A 15861-nucleotide genomic window follows, 5' to 3' on the forward strand; every position below is an offset into this window, starting at 1 on the left:
GAGAAACATTTAATAACTTGGAGACTCAGTGTTCACATCTGCTAAACAGGTCACATAATCTTTTTTTTTTTTGAGATGGAGTTTTGGTCTTGTCGCCCAGGCTGGAGTGCAATGGGACGATCTCGGCTCACTGCAACCTCTGCCTCCTGGGTTCAAGTGATTCTCCTGCCTCAGCCTCCCAAATAGCTGGGAATACAGGCACCCACTACCATGCCCGGCTAATTTTTATATTTTTTTAGAGACGGGGTTTTACCATGTTGGCCAAGCTGGTCTCGAACTCCTGACTTCGTGATCCATCTGCCTCAGCCTCCAAAAGTGCTGGGATTACAGGTGTGAGCCACCACACCTAGCCAGGTCACATAATCTTTGTCTGCTTACCTCAAAATCTCTGTGTGGACTCACTCTGGGAGATGAACAAGCTCTGCAAATACTTTTTTTTTTTTTTGAGACAGAGTCTCGCTCTGTCGCCTGGGCTGGAGTGCAGTGGCTGGATCTCAGCTCACTGCAAGCTCTGCCTCCCGGGTTCACGCCATTCTCCTGCCTCAGCCTCCTGAGTAGCTGGGACTACAGGCGCCCACCACCTCGCCTGGCTAGTTTTTTGTATTTTTTAGTAGAGATGGGGTTTCACCGTGTTAGCCAGGATGGTCTTGATTTCCTGACCTCGTGATCCGCCCGTCTCGGCCTCCCGAAGTGCTGGGATTACAGGCTGGAGCCACCGTGCCCGGCCAAGCTCTGCAAATACTATCTGTTATCAGAGCTGGATGAAATTCAGAGTAGTTCATTGATTTGCCTGAAGTCACACAACAAATGAATAGCAGGGTCCAGAATAACTTGTTTGAACCTCAGATACCTCATCTATTAAATGGGGGCCAACGGGGGTGAATTACAATGAGTGGGGGAGATAAGGGATGTTGGAATTTCCTCTTCGTGAGGCAAGGTGCCTGTGTGAGGAGCTCTTATTTCTCGGTATGTATGCCAGTATAGAGCCAGTGTGTGCCCCTGGCAGGCTGGCCTGAAAGGAGAGGGGGAAGTGCTGGGGGATCAGTCCGAAAGGGAGGCATGGGAAAGTGAGCCCTGCTACCCCCTCTCTGTCTGGTGCAGCCTACCTCCTGAGCTGTGGCTTCCCTCCCCGGCCGGCCCATGGGGACGTGAGTGTGACGGACCTGCACCCTGGGGGCACTGCCACCTTTCACTGTGATTCGGGCTACCAGCTGCAGGGAGAGGAGACCCTCATCTGCCTCAATGGCACCCGGCCATCCTGGAATGGCGAAACCCCCAGCTGCATGGGTGAGTTGCCTGCCACAGTGGGTGGGGCCGTCTGTCCTGGGAACCACATTGGGAGGGTCCTATCTCAGGGGTGTCCACCTCTGGGAAAAACCCATTCTGAAGGGGTGTTTATCTACCCTGAGGAGTCCCCATCCTGGGGTCTGCAGCCAGAGCTCTTTATGCAGAGGGTCTCTCTCCTTCAGGTGTCTCCATCCTTGGGTGGTCTCCATCTGGGGGTGTTCCACTAGAGATTTTATTTTGGGAGTCACCATTCTGGAGGTCCCTTCTGGGGTAGCGTCCTCGTCCTAGAGGAAACCATTCTTAGGGTTCATGTCTAGAGGGCTTCTGTCCTGGAGAGCCTCATACTGGGATTCCCATCCCATGGCATCTTCACTCTGAAAGTCCTATCTTAAAGATTTCCCAGCTAAGGCTTTCAATTTTAGGAATCCTCGTAACTCCCCATCCTAGAGTATCCATAGCTGGAGAGTCTTCATTTTAGTGGTGTCTCCATCCTAGGAGGTGTCAATCTTGGAGTTCTCCTGTATCAGGGCTGGTTTCTCTCCTGGCTCATGCTTGGAGAAGGTCCCGTCCTCTGGGGTGACTCCATGGGACAGAGGCCAGCCCTGGGCTGGGTCCCAGCCAAAGGTGTGAATGCAACAGCTCTGAAAACAGGCCGAGGCCCCGAGGAGGACAAGTCACCTCAGGCTGACCTTAACCTGCCCCTCCTCTGCCCACAGCATCCTGTGGTGGCACCATCCACAATGCCACACTGGGCCGCATCGTGTCCCCAGAGCCTGGGGGAGCTGTAGGGCCCAACCTCACCTGCCGTTGGGTCATTGAAGCAGCTGAGGGGCGCCGGCTGCACCTGCACTTCGAGAGGGTCTCGCTGGATGAGGACAATGACCGGTGAGGGTCTGGGTCTCGGGTCAGAAGTCCCCACCTTGGGCGGGCATGGTGGTTCATGCCTGTAATCCTAGCACTTTGTGAGGCCAAGGCGGGCACATCACAAGGTCAGGAGATCAAGATCATCCTGGCTAACACAGTGAAACCCCATCTCTACTAAAAATACAAAAAAAAAAAAAATTAGCCAGGTATGGTGGTGGGCAGCTGTAGTCCCAGCTACTCGGGAGGCTGAGCAGGAGAATGGCATGAACCCAGGAGGCGGAGCTTGCAGTGAGCCAAGATCGGGCCACTACACTCTAACCTGGGCAACAGAGCGAGACCCGTCAAAAAAAAAAAAAAAAAAAAAAAAAAAGGTCCCCACCTCAGGGAAGTAGGGAGGCTAAGTGGAGACTTGGACACAGCTGGGGTGGATCCTGGCTGAGATATGCATCACAGTTTAGACCTAAGCCTTTTTTTTTTTTTTTTTTTTTTTTCCACGAGACAGAGTTTCACTCTTGTTGCTCAGGCTGGAGTGCAGTGCCACGATCTCGGCTCACAGCAACCTCTGCCTCCCGGGTTCAAGTGATTCTCCTGCCTCAGCCTCCTGATTAGCTGGGATTACAGGCATGCACCACCACGCCCAGCTAATTTTGTATTTTTAGTAGAGACAGGGTTTCTCCATGTTGGTCAGGCTGGTCTCGAACTCCCGATCTCAGGTGATCTGCTCGCCTTGGCCTCCCAAAGTGCTGGGATTACAGGCATGAGCCGCTGCGCCCGGCCAGTCCTAAGCCTTTCTTAGGAAGTGTAGTTGTGTAACCTGAGACAAATCACTTAACTTCTTTGTGCCTCAGCTTCCTCATCTGTAGAATGGAGATAACAGTATCTCCCTCTTCAGGTTTCTGTGAGGATAAGTGCTGAAGTTATATAAAGTCCTTAGAATGGCGCCTAAGACAATAAGCACTATAAAAGTGTCTGCTATCCTCTTCTTTTTTTTTTTTTTGAAATGGAGTCTCACCCTGTCGCCCAGGCTGGAGTGCAGTGGCACGATCTTGGCTCACTACAACCTCTGCCTCCCAGGCTCAAGTGATTCTCCGGCCTCAGCCTCCCGAGTAGCTGGGACTACAAGTGCGTGCCACCATGTCCAGTTAATTTTTTGTACTTTTTTTTTTTTAGTAGAGATGGGGTTTCACCGTGTTAGCCAGGATGATCTCGATCTCCTGACCTCGTGATCTGCCCACCTCGGCTTCCCAAAGTGCTGGGATTACAGGCATGAGCCACCACATGTGGCCTATCTTCTTCTTCTTCTTCTTTTCTTTGAGACAGTCTCACTCTGTCACCCAGGCTGGAGTGCAGTGGCATGAATTCGGCTGTCTGCAACCTCCACCTCCCAGATGCAAGTGATTCTCCTGCCTCAGCCTCCTGAGTAGCTGGGATTACAAGCATGCACCACCACACCTGGCTAATTTTTGTATTTTTAGTAAACATGGGGTTTTACCATGTTGGCCAGCCTGGTCTTGAACTCCTGACTTCAGGTGATCCACCCGTCTTGGCCTCCCAAAGTGCTGGGATTACAGGTGTGAGCTGAGCCACCGTGCCTGGTCAAGCATCTGCTATCTTCATCATCATTAACGTCCTTTACCTAGCAACTAGGTATCTCAGCCCTGCCACTACTTGCTCTGTGACCTTGGACAGGTTACTTGATCTTTCTATGCCCCAATATCCTCCTCTATAAAATAAGGGATAATAATAGTGTCTGACTCAAGAGTTCTTGTGAAAATTAAATGAGAAAGAATGTGTAAGTGCTTAGAAGAGTGTGTGGCATATAGTTAATGTGTGATGATAACAGCTATAAAAATAAGTTAGGAGAGCGGGCAAAGGGTGAGGCAGCTTGTGAGGGAGGTTGAGCTCCTGGTCACGATTCTGTCCATCCCAGGCTGATGGTGCGCTCAGGGGGCAGCCCCCTTTCCCCCGTGATCTATGATTCAGACATGGACGATGTCCCTGAGCGGGGTCTCATCAGTGACGCCCAGTCCCTCTATGTGGAGCTGCTGTCAGAGACACCTGCCAATCCCCTGCTGTTAAGCCTCCGATTTGAAGGTAAGTGACCCACTCCCCCACTGGACCCCAGCCACCACACCTTCCCCTCTTCCTGACACCAGGCATAGTTGGAAGCACAAACTCCATGCCTGTTCATCTCCATGCCGGGATTCCTGAAATGTGACTTGCCTCCCTGCCCCAAAACTGCAAGGATCTCTTCTAGGGACCCCTTCTCCTTTCCCGAGGCAGCCTTCTCTGTTTAAGCTTCATGCATGCCTGGATCCAGGTACACAGCCCGGAGACCAGTTATCTCAGTATCTCAGTTCTTTCCTCTGTGTTGGCTTCATTCTCAGGCAGGCTTTCCCTGTGTGATGGACATAGCTGCTGATTTACCACCAACTTAGTTTTTATTTTATTTATTTATTTCTTTTCTTTTCTTTTTTTTTTTTTTTTGAGATGGAGTCTCGCTCTATTGCCCAGACTGGAGTGCAGTGGCACGATCTCAGCTCACTGCAACCTCCGCCTCCTGGGTTCAAGCGATTCTTCTGCCTCAACCTCCCGAGTAGCTGGGATTACAGGCATGCACCACCATGCCCAGCTAATTTTGTATTTTTAGTAGAAACAGGGTTTCTCCATGTTGATCAGGCTAATCTTGAACTCCCGACTTCAGGTGATCCGCCCGCCTCGGCTTCCCAAAGTGCTGGGATTACAGGCGTGAGCCACCATGCCTGGCAGTTTTTTTTAACTTTTATTCATTTTTATTTATTTATTTTGAGACAGAGTCCCTCTCTGTCACCCAGGCTGGAGTGCAGTGGCAGGATCTTAGCTCACTGCAGCCCCCTCCTCCAGGTTCAAGCAATTCTCATGCCTCAGCCTCCCGAGTAGCTGGGACTACACGCATGCACCACCACGCCCAGCTAATTTTTGTGTTTTTAGTAGAGACAGGGTTTCACCATGTTACCCAGGCTGGTCTTGAACTCCTGGGCTCAAGTGATTTGCCCCCATGGGACTCCCAAAGTGCCAGCATTACAGGCGTGAGCCACCTCACCCAGCCCATACCACCAACTTAGTAACCTCACCAGAGAGAACACTCATGTATTTCCTGAGAGCTCAGCAAAAATGCCAGGAGAGGCGCTCATTGACCTGGCTAAGGTCCTGGTTGGCCTTAGCCTGAGCCAATCACCGAGCTAGGAGAAGACAGTATTGGGATAGGCTAATCTGCCTCACGTGGCCTCCCCTGGTGGGCTTCAACTCAACCTCATGGACTGGGAGTGGGGTAGGCATGCTTCCCAAAATTAAAATTGGGGTGCTGTTACCAGAAGAAGGGGAATGAATGTGAAGGAGTAGAAACAAGGAAGTGATCGTGAAGGAAGAAGCATTTGAGCTTGGCCTTATAGGACAGAAAGTATTTTATTATTATTATTATGAAACAGGTCTTGCTTTATCACCCAAGCTGTAGTGCAGTGGCCCAATCATGGTTCGCTGCAACCTCAACCTGCCGGGCTCAAGTGATCCTCCTGCCTCAGCCTCCCTAGTAGCTGCGACCACAAGCATGCACCACCATGCCTGGGTAATTTTTAAACTTTTTGTAGAGACAGCATCTCACTATACTGCCCAGGCTGATCTCTAACTGCTGAGCTGAAGTGATCCTCCCACCCCGGCCTCTCAAAGTGCTAGGATTACAGGCGTGAGCCACCCTGCCCAACCAACAGAGGATATTTTAAAAGAGGAAGATCAAGGCCAGTTGTGGTGACTCATGTCTCTAATCCCAGTACTTTGGGAGGCCAAGGTGGGATGATTGCTTGAGGCCGGAAGTTTGAGAACCAGTCTGAGCGACATAGTGAGACCCTGTGTCTGCAAATTAAAAAAAAAAAAAAATATATATATATATATATATATATATATATATATATATCCAGGTGTGGTGGCACACACTTCTAGTCCCAGCTACATGGAAGGTTGAGGTGGGAGGATCACTTGAACCCAAGAGGTTGCAGTGAGCTATGATTGCAGCACTGCGCTCCGGCCTGGGCAACAGAGCAAGACCCTGTCAAAAAAAAAAAAAAAAAAAAAAAAGAAAAGAAAACTAAAGAAAAGGAAAGGAAAGAAAGGAATTTTGGGAAAGAGCAAGTAGAGAAATGCCTGGTATGTTTGGGAAACAGAATTTCACTGTGGCTGAAAACAGAGGAGTTGTATAAACAGTAGCAAGAGAGAGACCAAAAACGTGAAGTGAAGTGCTCAGAGATGGGAGGGTCTAGTGTTTGACGAGAATCATGGAAGAAATGGAATTGACACTGGGCTGTAATGGATGCTTAGGATTTGGACATGATACCTTGCAGGTTAAGTAATAGTGAAATAGAACAGTGGATCTGCAAAAATCAATTGCGGGATAGATTCTGTTAAAGTATGAACAGCCCAGGTCCTTTAGTGAAAATGGCAAGTTTTGAGACCTGCCTCCATAGTTGTAGGCCACTGCTGTTCTACGAGTTTAAGATTCTTCACTGTGGCCAGGCAAAATGGCTTACGCCTGTAATCCCAGCACTTTGGGAGGCTAAGATGGGAGGATCAGTTGAGCCTGGGAGTTTGAGACCAGCCTGGGCAACATAGCAAGACCTTTGTCTCTACAAAACAAAACGAAACAAACAATTAGCCAGGTGTGGTGGTGCACGCTTATGGTCCCGGCTGCTCAGGAGGCTGAGGCAGGAGGATCACTTGAGTCTGGGAGGTCAAAGCTGCTGTGAGTTGTGATCCCACCATTGCACTCCAGCCTAGGCAACAAAGCAAGACCCCGTCTCATTGTTTTTCTTTTTTTCTTTTTTTGAGACGGAGTCTCGCTCTGTCGCCCGGGCTGGAGTACAGTGGCCGGATCTCAGCTCACAGCAAGCTCTGCCTCCCGGGTTTACGCCATTCTCCTGCCTCAGCCTCCCTAGTAACTGGGACTACAGGCGCCCGCCACCACGCCCGGCTAGTTTTTTGTATTTTTTAGTAGAGACGGGGTTTCACCGTGTTAGCCAGGATGGTCTCGATCTCCTGACCTCGTGATCCGCCCGTCTCGGCCTCCCAAAGTGCTGGGATTACAGGCTTGAGCCACCGCGCCCGGCCCTTTTTTTCTTTTTTTTTCTTGAGATGGAGTTTCGCTCTTGTCACCCAGGTTGGAATGCAATGGCGCAATCTCAGCTCACTGCAACTTCTGCCTTCCGGGTTCAAGTGATTCTCCTGCCTCAGCCTCCTGGGTAGCTGGGATTACAGGTGTTAGCCACCACACCCAGCTAATTTTTGTATTTTTAGTAGAGATGGGGTTTCACCACGTTGGTCAGGCTGGTCTCGAACTCCTGACCTCAGATGATTCACCTGCCTCGGCCTCCCAAAGTGTGGAGATTATAGTTGTGAGTCACGGTGTCTGACCTCATTTTTAAAAATAAATAAAATAGCCCGGGCGCAGTGGCTCATGCCTGTAATCCCTGCACTTTGGGAGGCTGAGGCAGGTGGATCATTTGAGCCCAGGAGTTTGAAACCAGCCTGGGCAACATGGCAAAGCCCCATTTCTACTAAAAACACAAAAATTAGCCAGACGTGATGGCACGTGCCTGTAATCCCAGCTACCCGGGAGGCTGAGACACGAGACTCGCTTGAACCTGGGAAGCCGAGGTTGCAGTGAAGTGAGATCATGCCACTGCACTCCAGCCTGGGCAAAAGAGCGAGACTCGGTCTCAAAAACTAAAAAATAAAATATTAAAATAAAATAAAAAATATTAAAAAAAAAAAAAAAAAAAGCAAAAAGGGCCCGGTGTGGTGGCTCATGCCTGTAATTCCAGCGCTTTGGGAGGCTGAGGCAGGTGGATCATCTGAGGTCAGGAGTTCGAGACCAGCCTGGCCAACATGGTGAAACCCCATCTCTATTAAAAAAAATACAAAAATTAGCTGGGGTTGGTTGTGGATGCCTGTAATCCCAGCTACTCGGGAGGCTGATGCAGGAGAATGACTTGAACCTGGGAGGCAGAAGTTGCAGTGAGCCGATATCATACCATTGCACTCCAGCCTGGGCAACAAGAGCAAACTCCATCTCAAAAAAAAAAAAAAAAAAAAAGAAAGAAAAGGATTCCTCATTGGTATCATAGGCACCTAAATCTTAACTCACAGGGAGTTTTGCAGCTAAGATCTGATCAGGTGCACAGAAACTCAAATGCTCTACAAATGTTCACTTTTGTTGACTTAGTAAAAACTGAGTAGTTTTTGCATTAGCTGAAATGTTGGGTTCTAGCAACAGCATGGATGATCAGAATCCAATTGTTATTTCTGGGGAGAGAATACACCTACACCAGCCAGTTCTCCAAAGGCACCCCTACCCTTACCCGCCCGTCTTGGCCGTTTCCAGAGCCAAGTATCTGTGGCTGGGAATCAAGCCATCTGGGTTTGAGACCTGCTTTTGCCATTGTCTTCTGGGTGACCTTGAGCAAGTGGCTTTTTCGTCTATGAACTTCCTCTCTGTAGAATGGTGGCTGGGATTTGGCTAGCCCAGGGGCTTCCCTCAAGAGGCCAGGGAGGCAATATAAATATGTGAATGAGGAGTGTTAGAAATTTTTTGACAATCTGGAGAGTGAATGCTAAACCCAGTGGCATTCAGTTTTTAAAAACTCACCGACCCCAGGGCAGTGGCTCACACCTGTAATCCCAGCACTTTGGGAGACCGAGGCCAGCGGATCACCTGAGGTCAGGAGTTCAAGACCAGCCTGAGTAACATGGTCAAACCCCATCTCTACCAAAAAAAAAAAAAAAAAAAAATTGGAAAATGAGCTGCTGGGTGGGGTGTGCATGCTGTAGTCCCAGCTACTGGAGAGGCTGAGGTGGGAGGATCGCTTGAGCCTAGGAGATCTAGGCTGCAATGAGCTGTGATCACACCATTGCACTCCAGCCTGGGCAACAGAATAAGACCCTGTTTCTAAAAAAAATAAAAAATAAAAAATAAACCAGGCTGGGCACAGTGACTCATGTCTGTAATCCCAGTATTTTGGGAGGTTGAGGCAGGCAGATCACTTAAGGCCAGGAGTTCAAGACCAGCCTAGCCAACATGGTGAAACCCCCATCTCTCCTAAGAATACAAAAATTGGCCAGGCACGGTGGCTCATGCCTGTAATCCCAGCACTTTGGGAGGCTGAGGCGGGCAGATCAGCTGAGGTCAGGAGTTTGAGACCAGCCTGACCAACCTGGAGAAACCCCGTCTCTACTAAAAATACAAAAAAATTAGGCAGGCGTAGTAGCACATGCCTGTAATCCCAGCTACTCAGGAGGCTGAGGCAGGAGACTCGCTTGAACCCAGGAGGCGGAGGTTGCGGTGAGCCAAGATCGTGCCATTGCACACCAGCCTGGGCAACAAGTGTGAAACTCCGTCTCAGGGAAAAAAAAAAAAAAAAAAAAAAAATTAGCTGTGCGTGGTGGTGCACACCTGTAATCCCAGCTACTTGGGAGGCTGAGGCATGAGAATTGTTTGAACCTGGGAGTCAGAGGCTGCAGGGAGCCGAGGTCATACCACTGCACTCCAGTCTGGGCGACAGCGCAAGACTCTGTTTCAAAAAAAGAAAAGAAAAGAAAAGAAAAAAGCCCAGGGAGTGGCCAAACAACACCCCAATTCAGCTCACATCCCCAATTTGAGATCCCTTGAGGCCTGCCCTAATGCTTAATTGTTATGACTGACTCCTTCCCAGCCTTTGAGGAGGATCGCTGCTTCGCCCCCTTCCTGGCACATGGAAACGTCACTACCACGGACCCTGAGTATCGCCCTGGGGCACTGGCAACCTTCTCGTGCCTCCCAGGATATGCCCTGGAGCCCCCTGGACCCCCCAATGCCATCGAATGTGTGGATCCCACAGAACCCCACTGGAACGACACAGAGCCAGCCTGCAAAGGTGAGCCTTCCTCTTCGCAGGCAGGTCTTTCAGTCCATGATGCCCCCTGAACTGGAAATCCCAGCAAGGCCATTCAGAAAGGAAGGCTGCATATCCAGACCTAATCGATCCAAGCCTTGGGTAAATCCCTGTCCCTTCAGAGACTGTTTTCTTAGCTGAATGACTGGTGGGCTTGTTACTGAATGCAGGGGTCACAAACCCAAATGTCTTCAAGAGCAGTAACTGCTGTTGGGTTAAGTCACAGATTGGGCAGGCTGGAGTGGAGAGTGGGTGGGGTTTGTTAAGAGCAGGACTGGATATTGAACACAAAAGGACCTAGACGTGGCAAGAAACAGGTGGATCATGGCTGGGTGCGGTGGCTCACGCCTGTAATCCCAGCACTATGGGAGGCAGAGGCAGGTAGATCACCTGAGGTCGAGAGTTCGAGACCAGCCTGATCAACATGGAGAAACCCCGTCTCTACTTAAAATACAAAATTAGCTGGGTGTGGCAGTGCATGCCTGTAATCCTAGCTACTCGGGAGGCTGAGGCAGGAGAATTGCTTGAACTCAGGAGGCAGAAGTTGCGGTGAGCCGAGATCACGGCACTGCACTCCAACCTGGGCAACAAGAGTGAAATTCTTTCTCAAAAAAAAAAAAAAAAAAGAAAGAAAAAAGAAAAGAAAAAGGTGGATAAAGCCAGGCGCGGTGGCTCATGCCTGTAATCCCAACACTCTGGGAGGCTCAGGCAGGTGGATCACCTGAGGTGAGAAGTTGGAGACCAGCCTGGTCAACATAGTGAAACTCCGTCTCTACTAAAAATACAAAAATTAACCAGGCATGGTGGTGCGTGCTTGTAATCCCAGCTACTTGGGAGGCTGAGGCACGAGAATCGCTTGAACCTGGGAGGTGGAGATTGCAGTGAGCCGGAATTGTGCCACTGCACTCCAGCCTGGGTGACACAGTGAGACTCCGTCTAAAAAAAATAAGGCCGGGCGCGGTGGCTCACGCCTGTAATCCCAGCACTTTGGGAGGCCGAGACGGGCGGATCACGAGGTCAGGAGATCGAGACCATCCTGGCTAACACAGTGAAACCCCGTCTCTACTAAAAAACACAAAAAACTAGCCGGGCGAGGTGACGGGCGCCTGTAGTCCCAGCTACTCGGGAGGCTGAGGCAGGAGAATGGCGTAAACCCGGGAGGCGGAGCTTGCAGTGAGCTGAGATCCGGCCACTGTACTCCAGCCCGGGCAACAGAGCGAGACTCCGTCTCAAAAAAAAAAAATAAATAAATAATAAAATAAATAAAAATAAAAATAAAAATAAGGGCCGGGCGTAGTGGCTCATGCCTGTAATCCCAGCACTTTGGGAGGCCGAGGCAGGCGGATCACGAGGTCAGGAGATTGAGTCCATCCTGGCTAATACGGTGAAACACCGTCTCTACTAAAAATACAAAAAAATTAGCCGGGTGTGGTGGCGGGCGCCTGTAGTCCCAGCTGCTCGGGAGACTGAGGCAGGAGAATGGCGTGAACCCGGGAGATGGAGCTTGCAGTGAGCTGAGATCGGGCCACTGCACTCCAGCCTGGGTGACAGAGCGAGACTCTGTCTCAAAAAAAAAGTGAAAAAATAAATAAATAAAAATAAAAGAATAAAAGAAGCAGGTGGATCATAGGTAATAGGAAACAAGCGAGGTGATGTGGTGCATGCATCACGAGTGGTGAAGACCATGGTGAAATGGAGACGGCATGCCCACCTGGGTCCCGAACCTGACACCCCTTTTTCCCTAGCCATGTGTGGAGGGGAGCTGTCGGAGCCAGCTGGTGTGGTCCTCTCTCCCGACTGGCCCCAGAGCTATAGCCCAGGCCAGGACTGCGTGTGGGGCCTACACGTCCAGGAAGAGAAGCGCATCTTGCTCCAAGTTGAGATGTATGTTTGGGTCCTGCAGAGGGTGCGACGGGTGTAGGTTCAGCAAAGTGTGATATGCCAATGTACTAGCCTGCATTCTGAGCCTGCCTGGCTCTTGCGTATCTATCCAGAATTCGGTGGATAGGCTGGTGCACTAAGGGTTCAGGATAGACGTGAGAGAGCTGGGCTCAAATCACGTATTAGCCAGGCAACCTCGGACAAATAAATAGGGCAATGCAGCCTTCCTTGGGGGCTATTGTGAACAAGGGGCTCTGGCCTGGTGCCTCTCACTCTTTGGAGGTTTCTGAGGCTGCCCATGGAGCTACTTCCAGGAACACAGACCCAAACTGTTGCGGTATCACCAGCAAGTTGGGGAGGGCTGAGGAGAATCCAGTGAGCTGAATTGGTATTAGAGGGTCTTGAGACTGCACAGAAGCTGAAGTGAGCGTGGCTTCAGAGCAGGTACTCAGGCAGAGCCTAGAGTTGTGTAGGGTGGAAGCGAATTTGGTCTATGATTGGCCAGAGCTGGAGTTGGGCTAGGCTTTGGATCCCATGGTGATGAAGGAGGGACTGGACAGTGGGCGGAATTAGTAATGAGCAAGGTTAGGGATTGGGTAGTAGGACATGGGAGGAGCCATAGAATAGAGGAAATTATGGGCGGGGCTGGAGAGTAGGAGGGGCTACCAAAGAGCAGAGTTGAGGATGGGGCAGAGCTGGATGGGAGGGGCCAGCCGCAGCCCCACCCCATTGTCTGGTCCCACTCCCTGCAGATTGAATGTGCGGGAAGGGGACATGCTGACACTGTTCGACGGGGACGGTCCCAGCGCCCGAGTCTTGGCCCAGCTGCGGGGACCTCAACCGCGCCGCCGTCTCCTCTCCTCTGGGCCCGACCTCACACTGCAGTTTCAGGCACCGCCCGGGCCCCCAAATCCAGGCCTGGGCCAGGGCTTCGTATTGCACTTCAAAGGTACTGAGGGATAGAGTCCCGGGAAGGGCACGGGTCGGGCAAGCCAGAGATCCCGGGAGGTGGCCGGTCGTGGTGGCTCACGCCTGTTATCCCAGAGCCTGGAGAGACCGAGGTGGGAGGATCGCTTGAAGCCAAGAGGTTGAGGCTGCAGTGAGCTATGCTTGTACCACTGCACTCCGCCTGAGCGACAGAGGAAACCCTGTCTCTAAGAAAGAGAGAGAGAGACAGATCCCGGGAGGGGGCACAGAGCAAAGCCTCCGAGGCTGGAAGGGAGCCCGGAGTTAAAACGGCAGCCTCCAAACTCGCCCTCCCTCCCCTGCAGAGGTCCCAAGGAACGACACGTGCCCCGAGCTGCCACCTCCGGAGTGGGGCTGGAGGACGGCATCCCACGGGGACCTGATCCGGGGCACGGTGCTCACCTACCAGTGCGAGCCTGGCTACGAGCTGCTAGGCTCCGACATTCTCACTTGCCAGTGGGACCTCTCTTGGAGCGCCGCGCCGCCAGCCTGCCAAAAGAGTGAGCCGGCCCCGCCCGCGTCCTGTCGGCCCCGCCCCTTCGCTGTGGGCCCCGTCCCCGCCCTGTCTTGTACCGGCCCCCTTGCTTTCTGTGTTCCGTCCCTTCCCTTGGGGTCCTTCCTGGATCTTCTTCAGGCCCTGCCCCCATGCCCTTTAGCTCTCACTCCTCCGCCCGGTTCCCGGAAACTGTCCCCTCTGCGTCTCCTTCTCACCTTCTCTGGGCTGCATCCCTCTTCTTTCTTGCACCGACCTGGGCTCGGTCCCTGTTTCCTCGTCTCATGGCCCCGCCCCGTCCCCTCCTGATCCCTCCTCTGCGGCGTCTGAGTTTCGCCCCTAACAGGGCTCCAACCAGGTTCCCACTGGGCTCCCCGTGTCCACACTTGGCTCCATCCTTCCTGTCCTACGCCCTGCCCCAATCCCACAGTCCTCTCAGTTGAAATTGTAGGGAGCCACTTTGCTAGGATCAAGGTTGTCAGAGCACTTGGTTTATTTGAATGCCATCACTGAAGCCCCGTGCTGGGTTGAGGTTAGGAGAAGGGAGTTCAAGCCCCTCCATACTCTTGTGGAGCTCACAATCTGGAAGTGATATGCAGGATGGTGATCACTGGGTGACTTTGGGCGAGGCACTTAGCATCTCTGAACCTTGGTTTCCCCATTGGTGGAGTAGGACTCAGGTTGTGAAGCACAGATGGAAACTTCACAGGGCGCGTGCTGCCCTGGGTGTGACGAAGGACTGTGGGGAGAGCAGTGGGCTAATTTTCTCAGGGCTGGGGCAGGAGGTTTCACAGAGGAGGTGACATTTAAAGGAGCTGGGAGTGTGTATATTTTAGAAGAGCAGAAAGGGCCAGGTGTGGTGGATCATCTGAGGTCAGGAGTTCAAGACCAGCCTGGCCAACATGGTGAAACCTCGTCTCTACTAAAAATAAAAAACTAGCTGGGCGTCATGGCACACGCCTGTAATCCCAGCTACTCAGGAGGCTGAGGAAGGAGAATCACTTGAACCCAGGAGGTTGAGGTTGCAGTAAGCTGAGATCATGCCACTGCATTCCAGCCTGCGCCACGGGAGTGGTACTCCATCTCAAAAAGAAAAAAAAGAAAAAAGTAAAAGAAAATTGAAGAGCAGAAAGGAATGGCAGCTGGTCACTTTCTTCAAATTTTGGGAAGCCAGCCCCAAGGATGTGGGGCTGTAGTTCCATGTGGCATCTGAAAGCAATGGTGGGACCAAGGGGAGAAACCTCAGGTAGCCAGATTTGGGCTGGACACAGCTCCCCGCCCTTGGAAGGATTCACAGGATATTAGGCCTGGATGAGGCTAAGAGTTCGGCTGGCCCTGCTGCCTCGGGCTCAGGAGGGAACCTGCCCAAGGCAGCAGATTGAGCCTGAAGGTGTGCCAGGACCCACATCTCTGAGTCCCTGTCCAGTGCTCCATGGCTGTGACCTTGGGCAGATTCCCGCTCTGCCACTCCCTGGCTGAGTGACCATAGGCCAAGTCCTTTGACTGCCCTGAGAGCCCTGGGCTCCAAAGGAGATGACAGTGACATTGGCCTCTCAAGATAATTGGGATTAAATATTATGTTTGTGCTAGGTGGTGGCTCACATCTGAAATTGCAGTGCTTTGGAAGGCCAAAGTGGGAGGATCACTTGAGCCCAGGAGATTGAGAACAGCCTGGGCAACATAGTGAGACCCTGTCTCTACAAATAATAAAAAATATAGCCAGGCATGGTGGTATATGCCTATAGTCCCAGCTACTCAGGAGGCTAAGGTGTGAGAATTGCTTAAGCCCAGGAGTTTGAGGCTGCAGTCAGCCGTGATCTCACCACTGCACTCCAGCTTGAGTGACAGAGCAAGTTGTCGTCTCCAAAACAGAATTATATTTGGAGCCAGCCGTGGTGGCTCACACCTGTAATCCCAGCACTGTGGGAGGCTGAGGTGGGTGGATCGCCTGAGGTCAGGAGTTCGAGACCAGCCTGGCCAACATGGTGAAACCCTGTCTTTACTAAAAATACAAAAATTAGCTGGGCGTGCTAACGAACGCCTGTAACTGCAGCTACTCGGGAGGCTGAGGCAGGAGAATCTCTTGAACCCAGAAGGCGGAGGTTGCCCTGAGCTGAGATGCGCCACTGCACTCCAGCCTGGGTGACAGAGCAAGACTCTCAAAGACAAACAAACAAACAAACAAAACAAAACAAAAGGGCAGGCGCCATGGCTCACACATGTAATCCCAGCACTTTGGGAGGCCAAGGCTGGTGGTTCACAAGGTCAGGAGATCAAGACCATCCTGGCTAACATGGTGAAACCCCGTCTCTACTAAAAATACAAAAAATTAGCTGGGTGTGGTGTCGGGCACCTGTAGTCCCAGCTACTCAGGAGGCTGAGGCTTGGGAATCCGGGAGGTAGAGCTTGCAGTGA

General features: G+C 51.6%; 1 protein-coding gene across 4 annotated transcripts in view; it reads left to right on the top strand.

Moving 5' to 3' along the window:
- SEZ6L2 (seizure related 6 homolog like 2) overlaps positions 1-15861 on the top strand; it is a 29190-nt gene that overhangs the window by 9864 nt on the left and 3465 nt on the right. For all 4 annotated transcript variants that reach the window (XM_007989705.3, XM_007989717.3, XM_007989728.3 and 1 more), the window contains 7 exons: positions 1102-1287; positions 2004-2172; positions 4082-4245; positions 9888-10088; positions 11852-11990; positions 12740-12936; positions 13259-13453. In XM_007989705.3, coding sequence (XP_007987896.1) covers positions 1102-1287; positions 2004-2172; positions 4082-4245; positions 9888-10088; positions 11852-11990; positions 12740-12936; positions 13259-13453 — 1251 coding nt within the window. The remainder of the gene's footprint in view (positions 1-1101; positions 1288-2003; positions 2173-4081; positions 4246-9887; positions 10089-11851; positions 11991-12739; positions 12937-13258; positions 13454-15861) is intronic.

Source organism: Chlorocebus sabaeus, chromosome 5, assembly GCF_047675955.1.
Source record: "Chlorocebus sabaeus isolate Y175 chromosome 5, mChlSab1.0.hap1, whole genome shotgun sequence".
NCBI classification, from domain to species: Eukaryota; Metazoa; Chordata; class Mammalia; order Primates; family Cercopithecidae; genus Chlorocebus; species Chlorocebus sabaeus.